The 26,959-nt window shown below is 42.9% G+C and overlaps 1 protein-coding gene across 7 annotated transcripts; it reads right to left on the minus strand.

Moving 5' to 3' along the window:
- Window positions 1–26,799, minus strand: lipeb (lipase, hormone-sensitive b). Of its 7 annotated transcripts, XM_034612328.1 has the most exons (17): window positions 26,564–26,691; window positions 26,118–26,148; window positions 22,087–22,127; window positions 17,356–17,597; window positions 16,138–16,422; window positions 15,349–15,439; window positions 14,941–14,967; window positions 14,075–14,220; window positions 13,495–13,680; window positions 12,458–12,610; window positions 9,602–9,746; window positions 8,317–8,544; window positions 7,295–7,480; window positions 5,758–5,939; window positions 4,762–5,028; window positions 3,715–4,138; window positions 1–3,677 (listed from the first exon to the last, which is right to left on the minus strand). In XM_034612328.1, exons 1-16 carry the CDS (start codon window positions 26,667–26,669, stop codon window positions 3,734–3,736), a joined length of 2,721 nt encoding a protein of 906 aa, XP_034468219.1. In that variant the 5' UTR covers window positions 26,670–26,691; the 3' UTR covers window positions 1–3,677; window positions 3,715–3,733. The 7 variants fall into 7 exon arrangements, with proteins under 7 accessions (XP_034468219.1, XP_034468216.1, XP_034468217.1 ...); XM_034612325.1 differs by lacking the exon at window positions 26,118–26,148 and having other exon boundaries at window positions 26,564–26,799; XM_034612326.1 differs by lacking the exon at window positions 26,118–26,148 and having other exon boundaries at window positions 1–3,674; window positions 3,706–4,138; window positions 26,564–26,799.
- Window positions 26,800–26,959: the final 160 nt, after the last annotated feature.

A 26,959-nucleotide genomic window follows, 5' to 3' on the forward strand; every position in this document is an offset into this window, starting at 1 on the left:
TTCATGGGAGAATATATTTATTTAGATAAAAATCAACAGAAGAATCAAGCATACTCGTGGCATATCAGACAAACACTAATATGAAATGAAAGACCATGCAGTCCAAAAAAAAACAACCAAAACAATAAATCTGCAATCAATCTGATCAACAAATCTGAAAGTAAAAATATCTACATGGATCATATAATATACATTCTTTTTTTCTTTTTTAATTCACAGGTTTGCACTTGTGGTGTTTTCAATAAAAGAAAAAGAAAAAAAGTAAAAAATAAACTTTAAAACAACTTAGGTTTCAGTCTATGGCTTGTTCTTTTGAAAGCATAATCATTTTATCAGTCAGCATTGCATTTTACAGTGCAGAGCAATTTGCATATGGGCTGCCGGAAGACTATGGCATCGACTAGCACCTGCATTTAAATACCAGTGAACAGCGAGGACAGAACATTACACGTGTTACAAGATCTTTGGTTCTGCCTGAAATTAACCTTAAATGAAACTTATCTGATTGAATTGAGCGTTTGTCATTAGGAAACATTTCTGAGAAGTGGTCGAGGTCAGTCCAACACACAAAAGCATCGGAGTGTAAAAAAAAAATCAAGCTTCAAGGAATCTTGTTAAATCTACAACAGGACATGATATGTAAGTTGCTAAATATGACGTTTAAACTTGAGGTGATTCAAACACATTGTATAACAAGAAACAAACAGTTGACATGAAAAATAGAGTGATGCTGGTGTACAGCTGTGAATGTTGACCTACAGGTTGAACCAACCAGCTCACGTTTGCAGCAGCGTTGCCTTTTTCATTGCACTTCATTGAAATCAACTCTGGGCAAAGAAAATCTCTAGTGCGAGCAGCTTTCCAAGAGTAAAACAACAACAGTAGACGTATACAGTACAAATCGAACCACTGAAACTAGTTTTGTACTCACGGGGAGGATTTGGGATTGTAAAGATGCCCTGTGGATTATTCTCACACAGACTGTGAAGCAGCAACACTGATCGAAACAGTACTGAATCAGACATTTCAGCTCGTAGTCGCTGGCAGCACGTGGGCATCAGCGGAGCCACAATAATGTCTGGGATGGGAGAACTAAATGAAACGCTGACAAACTCTTCAGTCCTTAAACGCCACACGGGCTCTGGTCCGTCAGCGGCACGCAGCTTAGCCCGACGCATCTTGAGGAGTCACATGAAGGTCAAAACACAGACAGTGAATTCATTTGACACAAATTTCTTTTCTTCGTATAAAAAAAAAAGTGCTGATGACCGATCAAACCTGCTCGTCTCCATATGCGCTGGATCTTTCAGTTGAGTCTATTTACTTTAAATCACAAAATAAACCTGCTGTGCCAGAGGTCCGACTTCTCCAAACAACAACAGATGATTAATGGAGGTAATAGTCTCGTCTGTGAGGTGCCATTCCCAAACGACACAAACAAAGAGGACGTGCCCGAGTGTGAGCTCACGTTTCTACAGAGACTACTTTGCTCGTGCCGACTCCACTTGAGCCGCACTCACAGGCACCAAGCAAAGGAGGGAAAAACACAATAATAAAAACGACGTGTTTACAAGTTTAAGCTTAAATACACTTTGTGGATTGCCATAGCAAACTACTGCAAAAGTGCAGCGCGAGCATTAACCGCAGCTCGCGAAGCAAACTTCAGCCCAGCGCATCTGAGAGAATGAGTGTATTACTTTCTTCCTCTTCACGCCCCTGGTTCTCTCCATCAATCTGACTAAAAATATTGCGGTAAGTACTCGGAGCTGACAGAACTGAGCATGGCCTAATCCTGTAGCATGACTTTGCTGCTGAAAATCCTGCTCTTCTACAGGAGGGAGGATTTTGTACCCGAGAGCTCCGGCTAAATCCTATTCATCACACAGCATCTCTCTCTACAGACCTGGCAACCCCAGCCCCGTCACCACGCAAGGGCAGGACAGTGCCAGCATTGTTGGCATCTATATTTAGTTGGACCTGATGGAGGGACTGACCCTGCGAAGGACATTTTAGTGCACTTCAAAGTGCTTGAGTGGCATCTCGCTCTGAGGAGTGTCCTTGGGTTATTGAAAACAAAGTCAACCCCAAAAGTGATGGTGGGGAGCAGAGAAGAAAGTCTGGACCTCCACTGGCAGCACCTTCCGCTGACCAAACACAACGTATGTGGCATTTACACAGCACGCTAACAATCTCTTTCCTCAGTCAGTGTCCTGGAGCGTTTCCTAAAAGCATCTGATCTGCGGAAAACGGTTGTCAGGCAGGAAATCCCCTGGACAGAAGTGGTACTTTGCTACAGTGCATACGGTGCAGAAAAGTATTGAGCAATAACACCTGGAGAGGAACGGGAACAACCTGGGAGAAATGTCAGTGCAGTGAAGTTTCAAATATGTATTGATAGCTGAGGGCTGAGCTTTTTCCCTGCCCACCTCCCTCCCTCACTTCAGTTCTGCAGAGGGAGGAGGTCGAGCAGCCGCTTTCAAAAAATAAAAATAAAAACATTTAGCCTCTTTCAGGCAGCTCACAGCAGTGATTGCGGATGAGAGTCTTTAAAGATTCCTATAGATGAGACCCACGTTTTTAAGCCTGACTTGTGTTCTTAAAAGGATGCATCTCAGTGCATCGCCACAAATCCCACCGTAGCAATCAATAAAATGCAGTATTTGCATTCATAATATCAGCACGACAAAAAGCACCAGGCAGCATCTAGATTGGGGACTGATGTGGAATATTCTGCATGTGCTCTATCCCATCAGTATGCATTAGTGAGAACAAGGTACGTGTTGAATTGGACAGTCCCGGGATGTCAGAGCAGCAGTGGCTAAAGAGGCAGAGGTAAATATCAAACACATTCAACAATGTGGAATAAACAGCATAAGATTATATCAAACATACAATTTAACGCACAAATCAACATGTGAACCCGTCAAGATTCTGATTATACTGCAATACAAAAAAAACACAAAAAAAAAGATATAAATAACAAAAGTAAAACTACTGCATAGGGTTAATAATATGATTAAAAACTGCATCAGAATCTCAAGATGCAAGTAAATCAATTCCTCCAGTTTGGGGCTTTTCTTGTTGCATTTTACCTTTTTAATTCTATTTGAGAGAGTGTGCAGAGTTATTATCCACAACGTGAGCTGCATCGGCTGCCAAACCGACGTAATGAAGAACACAGTAGAGTTATTAAGTGTGAGTTAAAGTGGCTCCCTAAAGGACAAGTGGCCATTTTGATAGCGATGACTCTATACAGGAGCATATCACCCACCACCGTCTGATTAGGGCCTGAAATGACTGCGTCGGCCTGGATGATTCACCCATTCAGGCTTCGTCTCAAGAATTCTCCCCGCTGCTTTAAGCCCGAGCTGCCTGACAGCAACTCTGGTAATTCTGTGAGCTACATGTGTGGGTGAGCGCTGCTCTTTGATCTAAGTAGCTTTTAAATTACCATTAGATTCTTTAACAGGAGTGTCTTTAGTGGGCGTGTTCAATTTTTTTGTCTTCCAGATTTGCGTTGATGCACATACAAGTGGCAGAGGAAGATTTCTGTTTTGAAAACTGGACATTCTCCTTCACTACCCACTTCCCTCTTTTCTTGTTCGTAGGATAATTTCTCTCTCGTCCTTTTAGGCACTGCCTACATTGGTCTGACTTTCATTTATTCTCTCTTCCTTCCTTCCTTCCTCGGGTGAGCGTCAGTGCTTTTTTAAATTTTTTTATCTATCCTTATTTAAGCCCCAATACCGCCAGCATCAGTGCTATTCTGAGCTGCCACAGTAGCTAAGTCCTCCCCATCAGCAATTTTGACCCCACGCCCGACATCCTGCTCCTCCTCCTCGATGGGGCCAGCAAAGAGAGAGGCGCCTTCCCCAGAAGAGGCCGACACACCCCTATCGGTCCGTTCCAGCTTTCGGTGCTTGCGAGGCTCGGGGGGGGTGTCCTTCTGGGTGAAGACAGCGCGGATACGCTCCGCACAGACGTTGGCAGCCTCTCTCGTCTCCTTGGAGAGCTGCGATAGGCTGAGGAAGCCGTGGGGGAGGTCGTCCACCACACACAGAGTGACGGGCCGGTCCAGGTTCCTTAAACGCTTGGCAAACATCACGGAGTCATCCAGCATGGGGTCTAATGCACAAGCCTGAGAGGGGCAGAGAGAGAGGAAGAGGAGGTGAGCGGGAGGGAAGGGGCACAAATGGTTAAAATCAAATTAGGATTCACTTGAGACATGTCAAGAATCTTAATGAAGGGATGAAGAAAAGGAAGCCAAGCGTCCCACTCTCTTTTGTCCCTGCTGTTTTTACACTCTTGCTGACTCACTCTATCCACTTTAAAATCAGAACCTCATTTTCATATTAACTCAACCTAATCCATCTCCCCATCACACTCCATCTCACTGACACAATGTGTGCAGTCTGTAGTCCTGAGTGCTCCGTCTGTATCTCTAAACATCTTGAAGTGGCCTCGTTTTACCTCTCAAACACCTTCTCCTCCTCACTTTTCTTCATCGTGATAAACAGTCCTGATCTTGCTCTACTCCTGCATCATATCTGCAAAGCTTAAAACCTGTTTCAGTGACCAAAGAAAACCAACAATCAGCCTTCTCACTGAAGAATGAACGAGTTGCAGGGACCAAAAAGCTTGTTGGTTGACAGCTGACGTAACACTCAAGTTCAGTGATGTACCCTATACTAGTATCTTGTCATATTTAACTGGATGAATAACCTGTTTCTCTACATTATTCCAATGGATTGTTCTTCTTACCACAATATGTACAGGTGGCAGGCCTGTCAACATGCTATCAGGGGCCAGAAGAGGTGAGCAGTAAGGATCCTTGACCACCGGAGAACTATGCAACTTCATCTCAGCCAGCTGCTCTGAACGCAGAGGTTCGAACCCCAGGGGGAACTCCCTGGGGTGCCCCAGCTCTGATCCCTCCTCTCCAGCAGGTGGTGGTATGGCCACTGAAGACAGGTCACTGGACATGGAGGGATGCGGATCCTTGCAGATGAAGAAATTCACATCTTCTGGCTACATGGCAGAAGGAATGAGGAATTAATCAAGTGGGGTTGGACAGCACTGAGTGGTCAAGGTAGAATGTAATGTCACGGAAATAAGAAATGAGGGGAAATAAGGCATAAAATATTTGACAGGCAAACTTGGTTATATATATATATATATATATATATATATATATACACACACATACACACACTCACAACACTTTGTCCTTGTGAAAATCGAATAACCTTGGCTCAGCGCCTGAGAGTCTTGGCTGAACAATCCCCATTTCAAGGAGGAAAAGCATATTTAAAATCTTACGTCACCCCTGCTTGCTATTTATCCCAAGCCAGCCACTAATCTAGTCTGCCTGTATAAAAATAAATGCGAGGATAATCTGCAATGCCCTGCCAGTACCTGCACAAGCTAGAACTGCAGGGTAAAAAGCATTGTTCGATACAGGGCCAAAAATATGTCTTTGCTGACAAAATATCTGACCTCTTTAATAGTGCATGTTAAATCATTTTAAGGCAAGATGTATGAAAGCAGAGATAATCTGATTATAGATAAGAGGCTGGTGTGAGTTTTCTACGTCATGAGCATCATCATCAAATTCCAGATCAAGATCAATTTAATCACAGGTTAAATTCCGACTAACAACTCAGTCTCCCTTTAAGTTAGCAAATTAACTTCCTCTGGATAAGAGCATCAACAGAGAGCACGCTAATCTCACTTTAAACATGCTTCAGCCAAACGTACAGTGCGATCAGACAGCAGTGGTGCGCTGTGCAAAGTGGAGCTGCTGTGAGAACCCATGTCCTGGCATGTCTGGCTCTTCACAGATAATTTCCTGGTCGGGAACTCTGAGGGTTTGGAGGCAACAGGGGGGTCGGCGTGAGGAGAAGAGATGGATGCCTCTGAAATGCTCTTCCTCACTGCATCTGTGACACAGAGAGAGGGAAGAGAGAGGGAGGGTTAAGTGTCTGAGAGAGAAAGACGACGAGAATGTTTATTAAAAAAAATGAACAACAGCCTTCTAAATTATAAAATGTATGAAGGATTGAGAGGTCACTCTAATTCACTTGGGGCCAAGAGCAGCTGGAGGACACAGCAAATTAAATACACAGTAGTACACAATCACTTTTACTTATTCTAGTGTTTCCACTTATAGTATGTCCTCTGGTTGACAGCCAACAGTTAAAAGCCTAAAATGCAAATTGTAATATATCAGGAAGAAGAGCAGAGAAGTGGGTGGAGGAACTTCAAATAATGCTGTCATGGTGATATCATCCGCCCGCCCTGAGCCTTCAAACCACAGCTGTAAGAGGCGTCATGTCTGGTGTCCTCACAAAGGGCTTCCAATCTCCCATCCCTTTAATAATGAACCATCTCAGCACCCTGATGGCCGTTTAATAATGTACACCCACCAATGACATTCTCATTAGTTTGGGACTTGCAGCTGTGGGGGTGTCCCCTGGCAAAGCGGACACCAGGGAAATTACAATCTGCAACCAGATTTAAGGTGCCGACAGTTAACAATTACTGTCAAAGCCCTGCTGCTCCAAACAGGTGAATTGATATGAATGGGACAGCCGGAGCGTTATGCAACTCGCTGGGATAAAGTGATAAATGTTGAGCTGAACACTGAACAAAGGGGATCCATTTCAATGGCCTCCTCCATATGGGGTTTATATGAAGTTTGGAGGGAGTTGAAGTTGTTGAAGTGATATTTAAATGAATGAACACAATGAAAACTGGAGCCCAACAGATGTATCGGTAGGGCGATAAAAATCTGCTGATGAGGCTTTAACAGACATAAACAATGCAGAAAAGATGAGTATTATATTCACGTTTCCTGTTAAAAAAATATGTTTTTACTTGATTCAAGTTCTATATGTTTTGTTGTGTTTATTTATAATTATTTATAACAAAGTTTATGTACTATAAAATATCAAGCATTAATTACAGTTACTTGTCATAAGAGTAATTAGGAATAATTGCCTATTTTTATATGCATGTAAATCTTTGTAATCTTTTACCCCCTAATATTGGTATCGCCCCCTTAAATTCATATTGGTAGAGCTCTATTGAAAACATGGGCGGCCCACACTCCCCCTCACTGAGATCTGATCTGTGTCTAGATATGATCAAAGACATAAGCAGATAGCATCTATAGACAACTTTGAACACAATTGCTGTCTGGCAAAACACACAGATACCACCCACACCTCATTTAAAGGTCCTGGGTGACTGCATATGAAAGCACAAAAACATCCATGCACAGAAGGTGGTTTACCAGTGGCTCCTGGTGGCGCCTCTGCAGCTGTGCTGGGAGAAGCTGGGGCTCTGTTGTGATCCAGCAGAGAGTGGATCCAGTTGGAGGCTCCCTGTCGGATATCTCTCAGCATCAGCGCCGTGTCCCTCCTCACCAGGCTCAGTGTGCTCGCTTTCTCTACCTGCTTCTCAGTCTGTGGCTCGTCGCCTGGAGGGGAGAGAGAGAGAGAGAGAGAGAGAGAGAGAGAGAGAGAGAGAGAGAGAGAGAGAGAGAGAGAGAGAGAGATGTGCAACAGAGATGTGAAAGCAATAATCAGGTTAATCAGGTCAAGGTTTGTCAGACAAACGATACTTTCTTCTGAAGGAATGTTATGGGTCCTGAAAGCTCGATATGTCATATATACAACTTTCTGATTAAATATGTTTTATATTATATAAATTATGGATTACAAAATGAGTGAAACAGTAAGATTCAAGAGGGCAGAACAGTTTTATGATTAATACTTAGTTTAGCTCTGTACTCTAATTAACTCAATTAATGGGCAGTGGAGAACTGATCTTTCAACAACAAAACCTACTCTATCTTAATTTTTCCAATAGATTTACTGATTTGGTCATTTATTGAGTAAAAGTATTAAAATTAGCTTGTCAAGGCTATAAAATGCCAATAACTGCTTGGCTTTTACATCTCTACAAATTGAATATATATATATTTTAGCAAAGATATTACTAACTATTAATGCTACACAAATATTTAACATCGTTATTAACAAGCCAACAATTAGTCTGAATCATCATGCTTGGAGCAAAGACAAGCATAAGTGCTGGGAAGTAAGAAAATGGAGGACAATCTAAAACTGAATTCTCAACTTCATTCAGATAAAAAAAAGAAACCTGGCTTGATTTGTTCACACACACACACACACACACACACACACACACACACACACACACACACACACACACACACACACACACACACACACACACACACACACACACACACACACACACACACACACACACACACACACACAATCCTACCTGCGTAGGCACTGAGACACCTGGAGAGCACACTGAGTGGAAGCAGGGGATCCATCAGTGAAAGCAGACGGGAGGGAGATGCGTAGGCAGTCAGCAGGGTAGCCGGGTAGGCTGCCATGATGCCATCTGGCATTCGAACACCAAAGGCAGCAGCTCGCATTGACATCGTCAGACACAAATTGCCTCCCGCACTATCCCCAGCCAGACATACTTTCTCTCCAGTCCATCCTGCAGAGATAAAAATGGGATGCTGAGTAAAGAGGTGAAGAGAAAAACTGAAGGAAACAAAAGGGAATTCAGGCGGAAAAAAATTGATATTCAGCATGAAATTAATGTGAAATCCATTAAGGTGCAAAGCAACTGACAAGCATCAAAAAACAGGATCTCTTTTCTGCACCATAACACTGATGAATATGTGGCTGTTGCTGAGGGGGTGTTGTCTCACTGACTGCCTCATGACAGCGATATTGTTGTACTACAACATTAACATATTGCACTACAGTCACTGTTAATTTGACACAGTGTGCTTCAGCGATCAGATTTACCCGAAACCGACCAGATGTCTTTAGTTTTCTGCCTGAATATTGAGCATCGCAGCAATTTGTACCAGACTGCAGAGCAACGGGCACATACAGAGCAAGACATCGCGCTGAAGCCTGATTACTTTCAAAGTGATGAATGATTAAGGGAATTGGACACTGGAATAGGTTAGTTTTTTTACTCCTCTGTTGTGCCTAATAAACAACTTGATTTTCTTTTATGTGCCCAAGACAGGGGTATTCAATTAAAATTCAAAGTCCACTTAGCTAAAATGTTCTCAAGCAAAGGTTCAAGCTGAGGGGACTGTGAGGATTACAAATAATCCCTGTGCTCTAGTAGTAAACAAATGTAATGTTAAAATATTAAAAAACAAAATATATAAACAGAGAGCATGCTAAGATGATCTTTTGTTAACTACAGCACATATCACGTGGGATGATTTATGAAAAATGCATGTGGTCTCTGTGTGTTCCAGGACCCTAAACAAGGCAAGAAATAGAAACTGATCAAATAGAAACACTTCATTCTCAATTATTCATCCGTTATAGGTCTAAGTTTGTATATGAATGTGTCTGAGTCGAGATCTGAAACCCAATGTGTACATCAGTGCCCTTAGACCTTTTGCACAGCATTTCCTATGCATATACATTTCCTATGACTATAACAAGTAAAGAGTGAGTGTTATGGGGAGATAAAAGCCAGCATATGAACAAAGTATAAACAAGGCTGTGAGATGTGTTGGTACCCAGTAGATGGTGGTTTCTCAGAGCCCAGCAGTAGGAATAGAAGCACTCCTCCAAGGCCCTCGGGAAGGGGGCCTCAGGGGCCAGGGAGTAGTCAATTGACAAGATGGGGACACCAAGGTCCTGGGACCAACCCTTCAGATAGGGCTGCACAAGACAAGAGTAGGGTGCATTTATCACAATATGTTGTTCAGTTTATGAGAAACAAAAAGCAGCCACAATAAAAAACAGAGACAGGGAGACAAAGAGAAAGTGTGGTGGTACGGATAACAAGGATAAAAAGATATGAAGATTATATGTCCCTCTGATGTCATCTGTCTGCTTTCTAGTTTATCGTCTAGACAAAAGGGAGAATCAGGACTGAGCTCACAGTCACCTCTGTTTCATTTCTCCTCATTTGGTAATAACAAAGGTGTAGGAGTATAAAAGTAAAAGACAGACAAGGGGATAGTGTGGATTAACAGTGATAGTCAACAGAAACAAAAGTGTTCACCGTCAGAATACTGAGTGTGTGTCTTTTTCTCTGTGTTGCTACAGTCAGGTTAGGTTTTTACTATTCTTACACCAAACTGAGGCAAGTTCTTTGCTTCACAACCGCAATGCTGTGACCTTGAAATGCGAGAAAGGCATCAAAACGTATATCAAAATATTCCTCCGACAAAATTTCCATCTCTCCTCCTCTGTCTCTCCCATTACCTCTTTTTGACAAGTTATGACAAGGCTGACGGTGGAAGCGACAGCACAGTGCAAGTTTGTGCATGACGCATCACCGACCAGTGATTCGTTATGAAAAATAAAAAACAAAACAACAGCTTCAGCAGTCAGCTGTGCTGTCTTAAAGCACCACTTGTCACAATGAATCTTATAGTGAGACTTGCTGACAAGCCAGTGTGTGTATACAGTTCAAGCACTGTTAAGGTCAGGCAGTGTGGGTTTGTGCAAAACAGTAAAGGTTCTACTTAGGTGTGTGTGTGAGTCTAAAATGAGTGTCAACATGCGAGTCCATGGGCAGGCCAGACAGGTTATCGTCTGTCTACATAAAAATAGCAAAGCACTCACAACAAATGGCCCAACGGGCAGACAAAGGGTACGTGTGTGTGTTTTTGTTGGGCTGGGACCAAGGCTGCTTAATTTTGTATGACTTAGGAAACTCTTCTTATACACACTCACATCCGATTCACCAAGTAAAACACACACACACAATTTAAAAGGGTTGTGGAGCTGTTCTCGAAGCAGGAATTAATGGGAGCTGCAGTCACACTCATTCTAAGGTAGTCGGGAAGAGCAGTTAATCAGCAAGCTTTTACCTCCTCTGTCCAAACACTTTGTGTGTGTGCGTGTGTGTGGTCCGTGCACACGCTGCTAAATTCAGAGATGCCAGGACATTAATTCCTGTGATCTCAGTATTATTGGGCAGCCAGAGACCACAAAAGGCTCCTGCAACTGAAGTCAAACTCTCCATCTCGCCCAGAGGACAGGAGAGATAGGATCAGGGAAGGGATAAGGGATATGAGAAGTACAGGAGACAACATTGGCCTCTGCCCTCCGAGAAACTTTCTCTTTGTTTGTCCTCTCTTCCTTGGCCTTGCCTGAGGGATTAAGCGAGCAGAAGGCACCCAGTAAAATCAGGAGGCAGGAAAGTACATGTCGCCCAAATAAGACAGGAAGAGGATGTGGAAAAGAACACTGAGAGAACAAAGGGGATTTTGTGAGATATTAGAAAGAGTGAGACTGAGGATGTAACAAAAAAAGGAGAGCCTAGAAGAAGAAGGGACGGGGATAGTCTGACAAGTTTTGCATTAGTGCCCAGGGTAATCTTTCTCTGTAGGGTTGTACAGGTCTCTGTTAATTCAACATGACAGCCGCACTCGCCCCCTTCTCTGATTGCTCCCTCACATCCTCTGGTTGCTATGCAGCCACAGATCAAGGATGCCCATGTCCTTGGTGATTTCACAGAGGCCTGTCTTGAAGTGGCTATAACTAGCCTGGAACCACATAAAGATTGCACATAGCCACATCACTGTGAGTAAATAGGTGCGGCATCAAAATAGACAGGTTGATCACTTCCTGAGGCTACTACTTTATAGTCATTGATGTAAACTATTGATTAAAGTGGTTTACAAGACAGCTTTGTTTTACAAAGTAATTACAGGAAAGTGTTCAATCACAGTGATTCTAGAAATTAGACCAAGGACATGGGTTTTGCTATTTAAAAAGGAAAAAGAGGAGTGAGGATAAAGTGAGAGACAGGAAGCAACAATTCATGTGAAAGAGAAGAGCCAACTTTTTGTGCACTTCACCGGCGAAGATGGCGAGGAAGGAGGTCAAAGTGTGTGTATTCATTTTTCAGGGATTAATTACAACATAATTAGCTTAAGAGCTCATTACGTACCACACTATTGACAGAGGAGGAGACTCAAAATGGAAACCCCCCCCTGCTCCTCCGCTGTCAACTAATGTCTGTCTCCTCATCACTTTAATTAGCTGAGGTTCAATTACAATTTGCCTGAGACAGCCAGAATGTGAAGTATGGAAGGGATGAGGTGGGGAAGTGGATGGCGTCTGTGGAGATCCTGATTTAAATTTACACAGGTGTATAATGGCAAAGGTGATGTCAGTATGTGGCTACGAGGTTTCCAATGATACATTATACCTCTGTTTTCAGCATTTTGACCATATATTCCATCATAAATATCACAAATTAGTCAAATACTGTCACATACATCAGTGACTCAAAACACTACATATACAAACATGTGAATAGTGTTTTTGGAGTTACAATTTCCTGAATTTTTAGTCAGAGCTAAAGAAACTCCAAAACAAACTGAGCTAGATCCAGTTGGAGAGCTCCAATTTACCTCATGGGACTTGGATGTCTGGGCCACAAAGCCTCCCCCATGGAAGTGGACTAGCAAGCAAGGAGAAGGGGGGAGTCGCTTGGCCTTCAACCCCAGCGACAGAGAGATGGAGCCTCCCTCAGAGCGGGAGAGAGCTAGCAGGGTTTCGCTGTCCTGGAAAGAGTGAGACAGAAAGGAATTATTTAAGATCAACTAACAGACAAACAATCATGGCCTATCGTTTGGATCAATATTTAAAAAAACATCACATGATGACATATCGTGACATTTGTCTCGTTCTGAGGTACCGTCTGCAAACAAAAGCTTTTTTCATTCATAGCATATTTTATTGACAGGGGTCCTGTCGGAGAGTGATTAAATGGCTGTTCTGCAGCAGCTTGCTGTCAGCCCTTCCTGTGCCTGCATGAACGCAAGCTAATTCCCATTCATTAACAGAAACAAGGAGGGAGGGAGGCTGTGGCTAAGAGGAAGGGTTTCTGCTGATGCAAGCTTGTATTTTGCGACATTAAAAAGGACACTGTTGTTTTGCTGGAGCAAGATCAATGGCTGAAAGCGTTTGCTGATAACACGTCTGGTTAAGCACCAGTCTACAAGGGAAGGAGAATGAGCTCAGATGGAGAAACGGAGTCTCTCAAGAGAATTAGGGTGGGAGTAGGAAATCTGAGACTGATACCTATGAAGGAGGAATGGGGAGAGAGAGATAATGAAGAGGATTAAATCCATGGGGACACTTTAAAGCTGTCGTTTACTTGAGCAGCTCAGAGAAATACGGGACATGTGAAAATACTGTTAAATAATTGTAAGAATTTGTATCACTGGAATAGGCAAGGTCGTTTATAAAGTCCCAGTGGAGTGAATTTGTCACAAACTAGGCCACGCAACAAATACTTAACACTGGCAACAAGGATGTAGTGAGACACGTAAGCAGCAAAGAGAAAAACTAGTACGGTTTTGCATTAAGTTTGACAGTGTGAAACTTTTTTTATTTTTTTTCCTCTACAACACTGGAGAGTAAACTGAGTGATGATTTAAAGTACCTGTCCTTCACGCAGGTCATAAGAGATGAGCCTCATCTGAACCGGAGCAGTGCCAATGTGTGCAGACGGTGGAGAAATAGTTACAGATGCACTGGGGTTGGCCGCCAAGGGAAGGTCAAAGGGCAAAGGGGGCACAGAGAGAGGCCGGTTCACCTTAACTTGAGTGGATGTCATACTGGCCAGACTCTGGTGGGAGAACGGTGATGGAGAAAAAGAGAGAGCAAGACAACGAGATGGAGACAGAGAGAGAAAGACACAGAGGCAGAGAGAGTACAAGTTACAGAGCGAGTCAGGTCACTGGAGAGAAAGAGAAACCAGATGAATAAATCATGAACCCCATTGAATAAATTGAATTTCACTCTATTATAACTAACAGCCTGTAGGCCAAAATGCATAATGATGGAGAGGTACTTCCTACTAGGGGGAAGTCAAATATCCCTGATACCATTTTAAATAAAAAACGGGGCAATGGACTTATCTGTGCGCATGGGTTAGCAATGACAACATGGGTATATTACAGATGTTTTAGGAGCGTATTTGTCTGTATACGTGTTGAAAGAAGCATTAACAGTCCACTCACCGACGGGAGTTCAGTCTCAGTAATGTTCCAGAAGCTCTTCCAAAAGTGGACGTCCAGGTTCTGGGTGATGCGTTCAAATTCCGCCCCTCTCAACTCAGGGTCAATGGCGTACTTCCCTGAGGTAAAGAGCGAGCTGGCTGCCACCCCTGGTGGATGGAGGAAGGACGACAAAATGAGGAGGGTGAAAATGTGTACGAGACACCAGAGACAGGGTGAGACAAGAAAAGAACTGAGAGTAGAGTTCAGAGAAAAGAGCAAGTGTATGATTGAGGAGGTGGTGAAAATGGCAATGAAAAGTGGTCTGCAAAGACAAAGACCGCAGCTCAGAACAATGGGCATGAGAACATAGAGAAACAGTGGGAGGGAGGGCAGGAATGATGGAAAATTTGAATTGCTAGTACATTTAAAAGGGAGGGATGGTGAAAGGCTGGAGGAAAAGAAGAAAAGCTGGTCAAAAGAGGAGTGTAACAGTGCTAAAACACGGCAAACGTCAGAGATGTGGTTACAGTTGAGAACAGACCAACTCGACAGGGTCAACATTTTTGCCACGGGATGTTTACAGTCTACTGTGCAACAGTCATGTTTGACCAGAGGCACTTCGTGGCATTACAACCAATTCTACCCTACTTTTAATGCAAGGTGTCAGGGATGGGCACTAAGGAAAATGGAAGGATGTTAACTTTTAGGTAACTCAAGCTTCAATCTGTTAACTGAAATACAGCTAATGAAGCTTACAGATCACTGTGCAAGACTAATGGGGATAATAGGAGCTGTGGAATAAAAGCAGCTTGCGCATTTCATCACGTAGCCTTTCTGTTCACTACAGAGGACTATGAAGAAGGGACAGGGGGTTCCAGTACACTCACCATACGGTGCAATACCTCCTGCCTCCACTGTGGTGCAGCAGAGAGCACAAAAAATCCATAAGAGATGAACGATTCCTTTTTCAATGTTAAATATTTACGTGTGTGTGTGTATGTGTATGTGGTGCAAATGTGTATATGATTGCGAATGTTCTTCTTTCTCTGCCTCGGTGCATAACTGCGCGCCTGTTCAAAGCATTTTGAAATATAGACGAAACACACCAGCTAGCCTTCAAGATTCCAAAGGATGAAAGAGAATCTACAATCCAAACACACAACATCAAAAAGGTACACAGTCGGGGGCCAAGGAGCAATGTTAGAGAGGCATGGGGATGGATGAGTACGATCTATGAATGACAACGAAGTGGCTGGATGATGAGAGAGTGCAGCTGCAGACAAGATTATGCTGACCTATTCCTGACTGATGGCGCTTGTAGTTCTCCCCAAAGGCCACAAGGCCGATGGCAATGGTCTGGAGACAGGGTCGGATGGATGGAGTAAACTGGTGAAATGGACAGAAAAAAAACAATGACAGACTTTGAATTCTAATCCAGTAACCAAATTCCTCTTAATCAACAAGACATATATTACCTGTAATTGAAACAGCAATCATTCAACCAGAAACAGGTTGAACATCAATAATAAGAATATCAGATGAATCTTAGACATTATGAATTGATGCAGACAGGTTTCATCATTTATTCCCCTGTAGGCCGATCCTCACCCCTGTCCACTGAGGGTTGAGCCTCTCTAGTTAAGATGAATGAAGAACAGAGGTCATGGCTGTAAAGAGGAGCATGTCCTCCACACTCCTCTTTTACTTACTCCATTTTACTTGCAGGTTTAAGCAGCACGAGTCTTTTTCAAGCCCTCTATTCTTTTCCTGGCTTTTACAAATTTATACATCTGCCACCACTGCTCACTGCTCAGGGTGAATTGCTGTTATTCTAAGAAGTCAGCAGACCGATGTGTGAGTACTACCTCTAATGTCAACAGGTCACATCACACCCTTTATGGAAGGAAATAAACAGCCTTCTGACTCTTTACCTACAGTGGCTTCTTTTATTTCCACAGGCCTACATTTGCATCACATGAAGCCACTAAGCATGCAATGCTACGACTTCTAACCTCCCCATTCCTCCCTCTTCCTTTATTTCCTCTATCCGACTACTTGTCGCTGTGCCACGCAGCTCATCTCACCTGAAAGCCCAGACATCGGCCATAGAAGCAGCCCTTGTGCATAGAGGAGTACTCGCGGACAAAGCTCTCGCTGAGGCCACTTTCATCCTGGAAAAACAGGTTGCCAGAGCTGTTGTCATGTAGCATGCGCTGAGCCAAATAGAGCAGGGCACGCAGCTGACACAGGGCGCTGCAATACGCCTCCATCTCCCCTGCATTGTGCGCTACTCGAAAAAAGATGCTGCGGCGATTGGCTGTGATGTAGCGCCCCTTGTGGATGATGTGGAGGATGCAGCAACGCACCACCTAGAAAAGTATGGAGAATGTAACTTTAAGATGTTTGGATGTTGTAAGATGTTTAAGATGCAACAGTTTAAATCAACAATTTCAAAGCAAGGTAACATCTCCTTAATTTTAAAATACTGACTAAGAAAGCAAAGCCAGTTCAATTAAATAACAAGCGAATTAAGTAAATTGAGTTATAAACAAGCCATATAATATTTACAAAATACTATATGTAACGATATGCATCTTTGACAAATGCATTGTGCACTTCAGGTCATTACTTCTTTTATAAAAATGGATTTGTATCATTTACAACTATAAAAAAGAAAATCTTGTTCGTTAATTGTGCAATCATTAAAGAGGCATGTCCTGTGGGTCTACTTACATTATAATTAAGATTAGGGTGGTAAGCTTGAAGGGGGAAAAAAACCACGTGCAACAGCACGCCTGAGAGCGAGCATGTGAAAAGCTCGCTGCTTCACTCGGGTGTTACGGATTACACAGAGTAGCTCTATGAGGGTGAGAAGGATTAAGAATGTGGAAATCGAGAGGCTAAAAAACAGAGCAGGATTCATTTGCTGCTCTGTGAGACTCGTTCAGTTGTGGTGGGCTCCAGCCACTGAAGGTCATGATGATTCATCAATAGGAGTAGAAGATAAGTACAGTAGGTACAGTAGTGGTAGATATTCTGTTGCTGGAGGAATTTATCTAACCTGATTTGCAACATAAAATCAATTTGAGAAATAAATGGACTGACCTTGAAACAAAGCGATTTCAAGGCAAAGAGATGTTGGTGAGTAGTTTCTCACAGTGTGGGGAGAATATTGATAAGAATGTATTGCGCAATAGGGGCTCATAATTGTCAGGGCTGCACACATCATGATTCATACATACACACACACACACACACACACACACACACACACACAGAGCTCAAAACACCCCACAGCCTACCTTGACCAGCGAACGATAGCCATTAGCAGGTATGTGTGGGTCAAAGTCAAAATGATGGTAAACTGAAGCGAAGCCAGAGATGACCGGCTCCAGACTGCGAGCGTGCTCCTTGATCAAGTTCATCGTATCCACCAGCCGCCGCGCCGCATCGCCCTGCGTTCCTTTGGCTCCTCCCGAGAAGAAAGTGGCATTTTCTTCGCACACGCTGTACAGGGCGGCAAACACTGCCTTGGTGTCCATCACTAGGAGCAGTGAGGGAACAAAGAGGGTGAAACGGAAAAACACATTAGCTATATGTGAGTGGGATGCATTTACATAATACGTTCATTAATATGATTATTAAGTATTCCATTAGAGAAACACTTTTCACCAGGGCAAATGATAGCTGACAGAGGGGCACGATCCCAACACCCCGCTGCTTATCATGCTCCTAATTACACCACCCTTCTCGCCCCCAGTGTATGCATTTGTCAAATTAAAGACACTGTATCATGCTGCACTTCATAGAACTGGATTGTCAAAACGGTATCCGGTTCTGCAGACAATGAAAGAAGCGGCCTGATTTCTATTCAGCATCACACCTGTAACTGTAATGAGCATGTAGACACTGTAGAGAACGGGATATCAATGGATATGGCCAACACAATGTTCTCCTATTAACTAATCCCCCATAGCCTGGCATATGAAAGCTCACTGGCTGAAACGTGTTAAGCAAGCCTTGAAATTAAATGATGTAAATCCAAGCTAAGCAGCAAGAATCCACAGAGATCTAGGCAGACATGCATGGAACACGAGGAGAAAGGCAGGGCCCTTTGCTAACGTCATGCTGCTGGGAACAAAGGCAGATTAGTCATGCACTGACAAAAACACATATTCACACTCACATAAGAGTCCCGAAGGGAGGTATACAACTGACAAAACACAGCTGAGTGTGTATCAAGTGTGCTCATGTCTCTGCCCTAACATAGCATAACAATGATCCAGCACCATGTCCCTGCTGGATTCCCACCAGTGGATCGAGCTCATACCGCGAGTCACCTGAGACCTCATTTTCCACAACACCTCCCTCTGGGGAACTAGCTGGTGCTAAATGTACAGGGTTACTGGCACAGTGAGACACAGAGGGCAGAGGCGAAGGGACAACAGACACACAGAGAGTAAAACAAAGTGACAGAGGACTACAGTGCCTCCCAACTAGACTTTAACCTTAGTGAAAGAAACCAGACATTTAACTGTTGGTTTGTTTCTGACCCAAACAACATCTTTCCACCAAGCTTCATGGTAATCTCTCCAAGAGTTTTTGTGTAATCCTGTCTGTAATTAACAAACAGGCAGAGAAACAACGTAACCTCTTGGCTGGAATACTTAAACCTCTCATAAGAATCATATTTATTAAAGTTTTGCTGTAATTATTATTATTGTTTTATGGCACGACCAATTGAAAATGACACTTAAAGAAAGACTCTGCTGTTATGTGATGAAATGCAAAATTAAATTAGCCATCTTTGGAATTAGCTCACATCCGTCCTCAAACTTTTGTTTATAAAACTTCATCTCAGGCTACAGCAACAAGGGAATATGGGGGCAAAAAAAGCAAGGCAATTATTTTACACATCCCTAAAGCAACATCTCAAAATGTGGTGCTGACGTTGCCTGTGCATACTGCAAAGAGAATAGATTCTTCCCAAGTGAAATATTGTTCTGAGGGTTAAAGAAATAATGGAGCCCTAATCGCACAATTATTCTGCTATATCCTGCCATTCAGGAAGAGTAATAGGAGAAGCAATTTCAGTTTGCTGGGAGGAATCACAAGCCTGACATCTGAGAGGAGACATTTATCAGCCAGATGACGTCTCTCTCACACTCGCGCACACACGCGCACACACACACACACACACACACACACACACACACACACACACACACACACACACACACACACACACACACACACACACACACACACACACACACACACACACACACACACACACACACACACACACACACAAAACCGGTCCTCACCAAGATAGAAGCAGACACACACAAATAAAAAGTGAGGGTGAGAATAAAAAAATCTCTTTAGTCATTGCTCATTTTCTAATTTTTCTGTCTTGTTATTCGCTCTCACTCCTTCGCTTTCAGGCACAATTTTCCATTAAGGAAGCTACTTTGTCTCAATTTACAAACTTAGCTGAATCTGTCAATAAAATGTTTCCTGGGGAATAAACTCCACACTGTCCCTTTGGCACTACTCCTGCCTTAGATTACGCAAACAAATAATTCTGAACACAACTAGAGATGTCTTTAAATCATATTAGTTTCACATATCGCTTATTTTTCATATACACTTATTTAGGTTTCTGTGTTTATTTCTTTCACAAGCGAAATTGTTATATCCACACACTGAAACTTTTGTGTGTATGTAATGTGTGTGTGAGATGTTGTCAATGTCCTATTGAATTTAGGGGCCATTCCTTGGCCATGGGGAGACAGACTGAAACAAATCTGTGGAGCTAATTGAGCACACTACATAAAGCAGCAGTACACAGAGTGGCGAGCAGCCGCAGTATAATTTGTCCTGTCACAGTTACATTATGAGCCAAAATGGTTTTACACTTGAGGAGACATTTACAGTATCAGTGTCTATCCAAATGCCATAAAGTTCATGCAGCAGCTTGGGGCAAAATATCACATCAGTACAACTATGTGAACGGAATATCAGATATAAGAATGTCTCATGACTTCAAGGAAAAGTCAGCAGTATAACATAATTTACATTAAGCCTCTTCAAATCATATTAGGGTTGTAATCTACAAATGTAGCCTCTCTCTCCCACATACCTCAGAGCATGGAGGCATGAATATGGGATCTCTGGTGATATTTCATGAGTTTGGTTCATAGGAAAACAGGAGTCTTTTCCATATTGATCATCCGTGGAAGAAGCTTTAGAATGTGTCTCTATATGACATCTCTACAGTTTGATTCTCTGTGATCTATCTTAGAGAAACTTCAATCAGGAAAATTAAGCTGTGCAGGATTGTGAAAACCAATGTTTATCTGTTTGATTGGATGGATGTTCGCAAGGTGTCTACAGCTATAAACAAGTTCACTTTAAGACTTTTTAATACCACTAGAAATATAATTTATTAGCACACCAGCCAATTTGACAGTTTTAAAAAAAAGTAAAATTTAATAAAAATACAACTACAGCTGTCATACACTAGATACACAGCATGTACAATATGCATAGAAGATTTCAATAAAAAAATCCACAGTAACCATAGTGACTAGCTCTGACAATTTAAGATCCTTCTGTAGATTACTCCAGGAAGAAGGGGCATCATATTTAAAAGCTTTTCTTGCCTGGTTTGATCTCACTCTGGGGACCAACATTTGTAGAATATCAGGTTTAACAGAGTCTTAAGGAAGGTAGAGGTGTAGCAGGGGTGAAGGATCAGGGAGAAAGATAATATCATACAGATCAATGAAGAAAACATAAAGCAAAGAAAACAAAGCTGGGATTGTTGCCTCATCTCAGACTTTGTCATCGAACCAGGGGATAACACACATAATGTAATTGTTCTGAACTGGACAACACATGAAGCAGATATTTAATGTGACTCATTACATCTGCATAAAACTGGAAACACCTCAAGACACATACAAATAAAATCTAATATTCATCTGTTTGCATAAACACAATCACACCAGTGTGGCCTCGGGGTCCACAGTGGTCGAGCAGTTACACAAATGCCCTGCTGCAGGACCAGCTATAGCAGTCAAATCAGATTGGGCGAGGAGCCAGAATTAAAATTACATTGCTTAATTAGAGCAGGGGGAACAACTCTCTGAGCTCAGCAAGCCAATAGGAGTTATGTTGACAGAGTAAGCAAGGTGGGAACTTTATGAACTCACAGATCAGCGGAAGTTGGTCTAAAACTTGTTTAATGACAATGAAGCATACACTCACACATTACCCTCATTTCCATCTGCAGGGAGCAAATCATATGCAAATATAATGCAAATGAACACCGTTGTGTGAACCAGTACCGTCCTCAGAGCTTAAACATGTAAGAGTTCCCCTTTGTTTGACGTGAGAAAACGGATCAGCCTCAAACAGAGAAACATTAAAGCTGCCACTGCATCTAAAGCAGAATATGTTAATAAACCACTATGGGAGTCACTAAAAGCAAAATGTAAGTCATGTACTTATTTCTCGCCCGCACCTTTTGTGCATTAGCAAATGTTGTTCATATCCCAAGGCAAATTACATACATATACTGTAAGTGCATTGAGATTCACGGTTTTAGCGGGAAGGGTAACTTTTGTATATCATTTTCAACAAAAAACATATTTCATTTATCTTTTAAATGAAATATGTTTTTTGCCTCATTGTACATTTGTCTACAACTGTAACAAGTTTCTGCATCATCCCTTCCTGCCTTTGAGGAAAAAGTGGTCACTGTAAGCCCACTGCAACCATTAAGCTGCACCTGGTCTCTCCACATTATAGATGGTTGAGAAAGGGTATTAATAAGTCATGTACAATAACCAACACCAGCAACAGTACACACATAACGACTCCTGCGGGGCCCACAAACTGGGTGAATTAAGTGTTTGTATCAAACTACCTTCAGGCTGCTTCTGGCATATAGCATGCAATTGATGGTATATAGACTAACTACTAAAATGCTAGCAGAGGGGGGAAAAAAAGGAAAAGTGTTTTACCAGCTTCTGAGTTCAAGTCTCTGTCCGTGTCTGTCTCCTCTCTTCCACGTAAACAATGAGAGCATGGAGAAAAAGAGACAAAATGAGAGAAAGGGAAGGAGGGATGACAGAGATAATGTTTTCCAATTGGTTTTGTTCTCCCCCTCGCTGTCCGTACGATGTAGCTCTTCCCCTCTGTGTGTCAGCCTCTGTGTGTCAACCTTGCCATAACCGATTCTACTCAGAGGTAATGTGTCTTTCCTCTCCCTCTCATCCCTCCCATGCGTCTTTTAAAAGCACTGTGAGGCTAACGACAACCCGAGCCGGGTTGACTTTCTCCCTGTGACCATGTGCTATTTTGCTATTGGCTGTTCAGCCAGCAACTCCCTGTGACTTTCGCCCTTATGGGCAGACTACAGCAGACATTGACAGAGACATAAACATGAGATTATGAGATGATAACAGGGTCACCACTGTAGGAGTTTCCCTTCCAACGCTTGAATGTATATTTGATTTTCACACAAAATAGCAGTCAGGTCATCATCAATCATTATAACTGTAATTATCAATCAATTTAATGATTAAAAGTTGAAAAACAAAAAGAAAATATCTGGGTAAAAACACATAGAAGACACGGAGGAAGATGTCAGGAGAGTTTGTGGTGATAAGAGATTAGGACAGTGTCAGGGTGCAGTGAACATGATCACCTGATCTCCACAGCAGAGTTAATATGTCACTTCCTGCCTCTGCCTGCTGGACCCGGCTGCTCCACCTCTCACCTAAATAATGCGGAGGATGTGTTGCTGTTGTGAACGTGTCTGTGCAGAGAACCTCCCGCTGCGTTGTGCATGTGTGAAAGGCAAACTCTGGGTAAACTGCGTAGCCAATTCTCCGCACTTTACCCGTAGGTCTGAAAAGGGCTTAAGTAGTGCCTTAGTTGGACTTTTTAGTGTTTAACTGAATTGATGTAAAACCTCCTTTTGTTCGTTAATGCAGCAGAAATGTACCGTGTGTGCCAACTATTGAGAAATACCAATATTTGCAGAACATGGACAAGACGTTCACACCCAAAATAGAGCAAAATATGCCCTTGGGTCAGACTTGGCTGATATCACAGATAGCCCCATTACTCGAGGAACAACAGCATTCACAAAAATATAAAGTAGGTTACCGAGACAGACCTAGGAGACACAATGAGTCACACCCCATGGCCCTGATTAAATGTTGGGTTGTTTCTTTGGTTTAGTTTTTTGTAGTTATTAACAAACCAAAAATGTTTTATTATACCACTTGTTGCCATTTTTAAGAAAGTTTGGTCTTTGGTTTGGATGCCACTTCAAGTCATGATGTCTCATCCACAACTCAAAAATACTGAGGTATAGATGACATTATAAACTAACTGGTGAAACTTTTTTATTAACAATATAAAACAATATGAGAAGCTTTTCTCTGTGACCTACATGATGGAAGATATCTCCAGTCAAAGCCGCACTAAAAAGTTCAAACTTCGTCAGCCCATATCTTCCTTAATTAGGATCCAAGCCACATAAAACTTGGGCTGCATAGGTTTCTCAAATGACCAAACTAACACACCTAAGCCTATAAGTGTGATGATTTGATACAGAGTCACCCTGTAGCTTTTATTCCACAAAAGAGATCTTGACAAGTCCCAACAGGAAAGGCACAGGCTCTCTGTCTCACTGTCACGGCTATTGATCGGAACTCCAATCAATGGTTATCATTATTAGTAACACCTCTGCTTTTCCTGCAATGACAAAACAAAAGGTCAGCTGTGACAGTGTTTTCTCGCCTCTAACCAAAGCAGTGCAGCCTTTAGGCTCCTGAAAGGTTAATATTGTTAATCCAAAACCTAAAGACTCCTTGTGGCATTCCTAACTCTTTCCACTGTATAGTGAAGTAGGCCCAAAATGTGAGCACTGTTATCACTCCTGGTGTATCTGCATCACTTTATGTGCAAATTGATGCAAACAAACTATAGTTATTTTTCTGGAAAAGCAGGCATTTAGTTCTAGACAAACTTACTAGATCCACGTTTTATATACTTTTTAACATCGGTATGATTAACAGTTTTTTACTTTGCCAGATATCTGATACTCTACAAATGCCATGTCTAAAGGAAGCAGGTTTTAATAGCAAATAGTGAGCAGTGAGCAGTGCACGAGAGAGAGGAAGTGGCAGCAGCAGGGGCTCTGTCATGTTGTGGTTTGGAGGCTTTGACCCTTCTACCAGTCCGAGCACAACAAGGCCAACCTGAACAACAGGAAACTAGCAACAATGAGCCTCCGCTCTCTCATCGCCAGGACACATAAGGCTTCCCTTCACTTTTTAAATGCCACATGTTTAATGGAAAAGAAATCTGAAGTCTTGGATCTGACTCTAACCAAGCATGTAAGGAACCTCACACAACCACTGGGATTATATAAAATATATGCCAATCCCATTATACAGGCCTAAGGCTATTATAAACACACCATTCAAAAATAGGAAGCTAAAAATATTTTAATTAGTGCAGCAAACACACAATGTATGCTATGTTGTTAGTGTTCGTACAAAGCTAAAGGAAGCCTTTTAGAAGTAGTGGTCCTTTGGGACTGGTTGGATTGTTCCAGATTACAGTGTGACAGCGGCCTAGTTTACAGGAGAATGGAGCAACAGAGGGAGTTCTTTTAGTCCTGACCGCAGATCCACATAGTGCCTGCAGGCAGCGTCCTGTTAGGTCCGATACCTTCTTTCACAACGTGCCCATTTGTCATAACATACTCCAGCCTTAAGGGGTTGTTATGTACAACCCCTTAAGGCATGTGCATTGGCAACAGGGTTTGGTTGTTTCTTGAAGACATCTCTCATCCAAACGGCTTCTTCAGTTCTAACCTTTACCAGATATACTAGAACCTCAGAGGATTGTTATCTATCTTAAGAGTTGTTCTGTTTAAAATGCAGGATGTTTGCACCCCAGACAACTATTGGGTCTTTGGGTTTCCTAGAGTCAAGGTGTGGCTGGCTGTTGATACCATAGACTGTATATATATAGATGGAGGACATGACGGCTCCCAAAAAGTGAAGCCAAAGCATCTTGATCGCGGAGTGAAATGTCATGACTGACAGCTGAGACTGCCTCGCGATTGGTCATGATCTTGATACCACGACTCCATCCCCCGATCACAACTGCACAGACTCTAAATTATGTAATTGTCACATGATGGCAACGTCTGTATCTGGGATATTTGGGCTTAATTTCTGGATAGTGGGAGGAAGTGGAGATGCATCATCCATCTTTATAATCAGTCTATGGTTATGGGGGTAGGGGGGTGATGGTTATTGCAGTAGACCACAAAACACTGACACTGACCTACAGACAGACAATCTCCCTTCAGCAACAGCAGTCACTTTTACACACATTTATATATTTTCATATAATCACCACCGGCACTCTCACCTCTCACATGTGCACTAATTCAGCTCAAAGTGTCTCGTGTCTTGGCCTTATCTGTTGTTAGTTATTATACTTTGCACTGTAATTTGTACAGTTTATACTCTGATTGTTGTCTGTTACGTGTGAGTGCACCTGTGGAACAGTGTTGTACTCTGTAATCTCCATACTGAGTATGTAACTGATCTATCTATCTTTTGGAAGATAAAGGCAAAATAGCAATCTATCAACCTACATATCTATATGTCGATATACACAAAATAAGAAACTATGAATTGACCCATTATAATGGCACCAATGACCCCCCCCCTCCCCCCAACAATAAAATAAACTACAAAACACACGCACACACACTCTCTATAGTTGTGAGGACGCTCATTGGCACAATAACCTAAATCTAACCCATCAAACAGCCCTTTGACTTTGTGAGGACCAGTCAAAATGTCCTCACAGTGATGGTTTTCAACTAAGATTGTCCCTCATGACTATAGAACCTATAGAAAGACACACGCACACACACACACACACACACACACACACACACACACACACACACACACCTAGCTGCAGCCCCCCCCCCACCCTGGTTTCTGTTTCCTACCTGTTCAGGTGGCTCCTGTCACTGTCAGCAGCTGAGAGCAGAGACACGGAGCGTCAAGTCAACACAGGAAACAACGTGTGTGTGCGTGTAGTTAACATCACGCACACACACACACACACACACACACACACACACACACACACGTCAGCGCGCACATACACATACATACATACATACATACACACATACATACACATACACACAGTGACCGGCGGATGCTCGTCACTACCGGTGGGGGGGGGGGGGGGGGGGGGGATATTCATCCTCGCTTTGAACCGTGACAACCATGTGACCCAGCGGCGGACGCACAGCCAGCGGCTCAAATCCCGCCGCTTCACTTCTGCTACAGATGCTAATGTAGCTGCTAACTGTTCGAGCTGAGGGGGGGGGCAGTTTCAAAATGGAGACGTTCAAAGCGACAGCGGCAGAACACGAACCCAACTCACCCACTAGAGCCTCTCTGTGTTTGGACGAGCGTCTTCCATTCACCCCCTTCTCCAGCCGGCCCCCCCCGCCGCCCTTCTTGCTCGACGCCATCTTCGCCCACTGCATTGACGGAGGGTCCTCCGACCTGCCTGGGAGCGCTCGGGCCCCGCCCCGCGCCGGACACCGCAGCCAATGGGCGGCGGCGTCGTGGACCGGCAGCCAATCGCGACGCTGGAAGCATCAGCGAGCGCCCGCCCCGTTGCCTCTGGTTACAGCTTGAGTCCAGTCAGCTGATGATGGGATGTTTGTCTGTGTCTGAGCCAAACGAGCGAGTTCTCTCAGGTGTGAAGAATCTGCATTCTGCTTCATTTATAATCTTATGACGCTTTAATAAAATAAACTGTAGCTCCTCCAAT

This window comes from Hippoglossus hippoglossus, chromosome 16 (genome assembly GCF_009819705.1).
Source record: "Hippoglossus hippoglossus isolate fHipHip1 chromosome 16, fHipHip1.pri, whole genome shotgun sequence".
Classification (NCBI taxonomy): domain Eukaryota; kingdom Metazoa; phylum Chordata; class Actinopteri; order Pleuronectiformes; family Pleuronectidae; genus Hippoglossus; species Hippoglossus hippoglossus.

Excerpts from the sequence above, each read along its gene's own strand:
- lipeb (XM_034612325.1), bottom strand. The coding sequence starts at position 26,784 with ATGCTTCCAGCGTCGCGATTGGCTGCCGGTCCACGACGCCGCCGCCCA. Across the intron at positions 16,423-17,355 it reads GCTATCGTTCGCTGGTCAAG|GTGGTGCGTTGCTGCATCCT; the intron begins GTAGGCTGTGGG and ends ATACTTTTCTAG. Across the intron at positions 5,029-5,757 it reads CACTGCTGTCTGATCGCACT|CCAGAAGATGTGAATTTCTT; the intron begins GTACGTTTGGCT and ends TCTGCCATGTAG.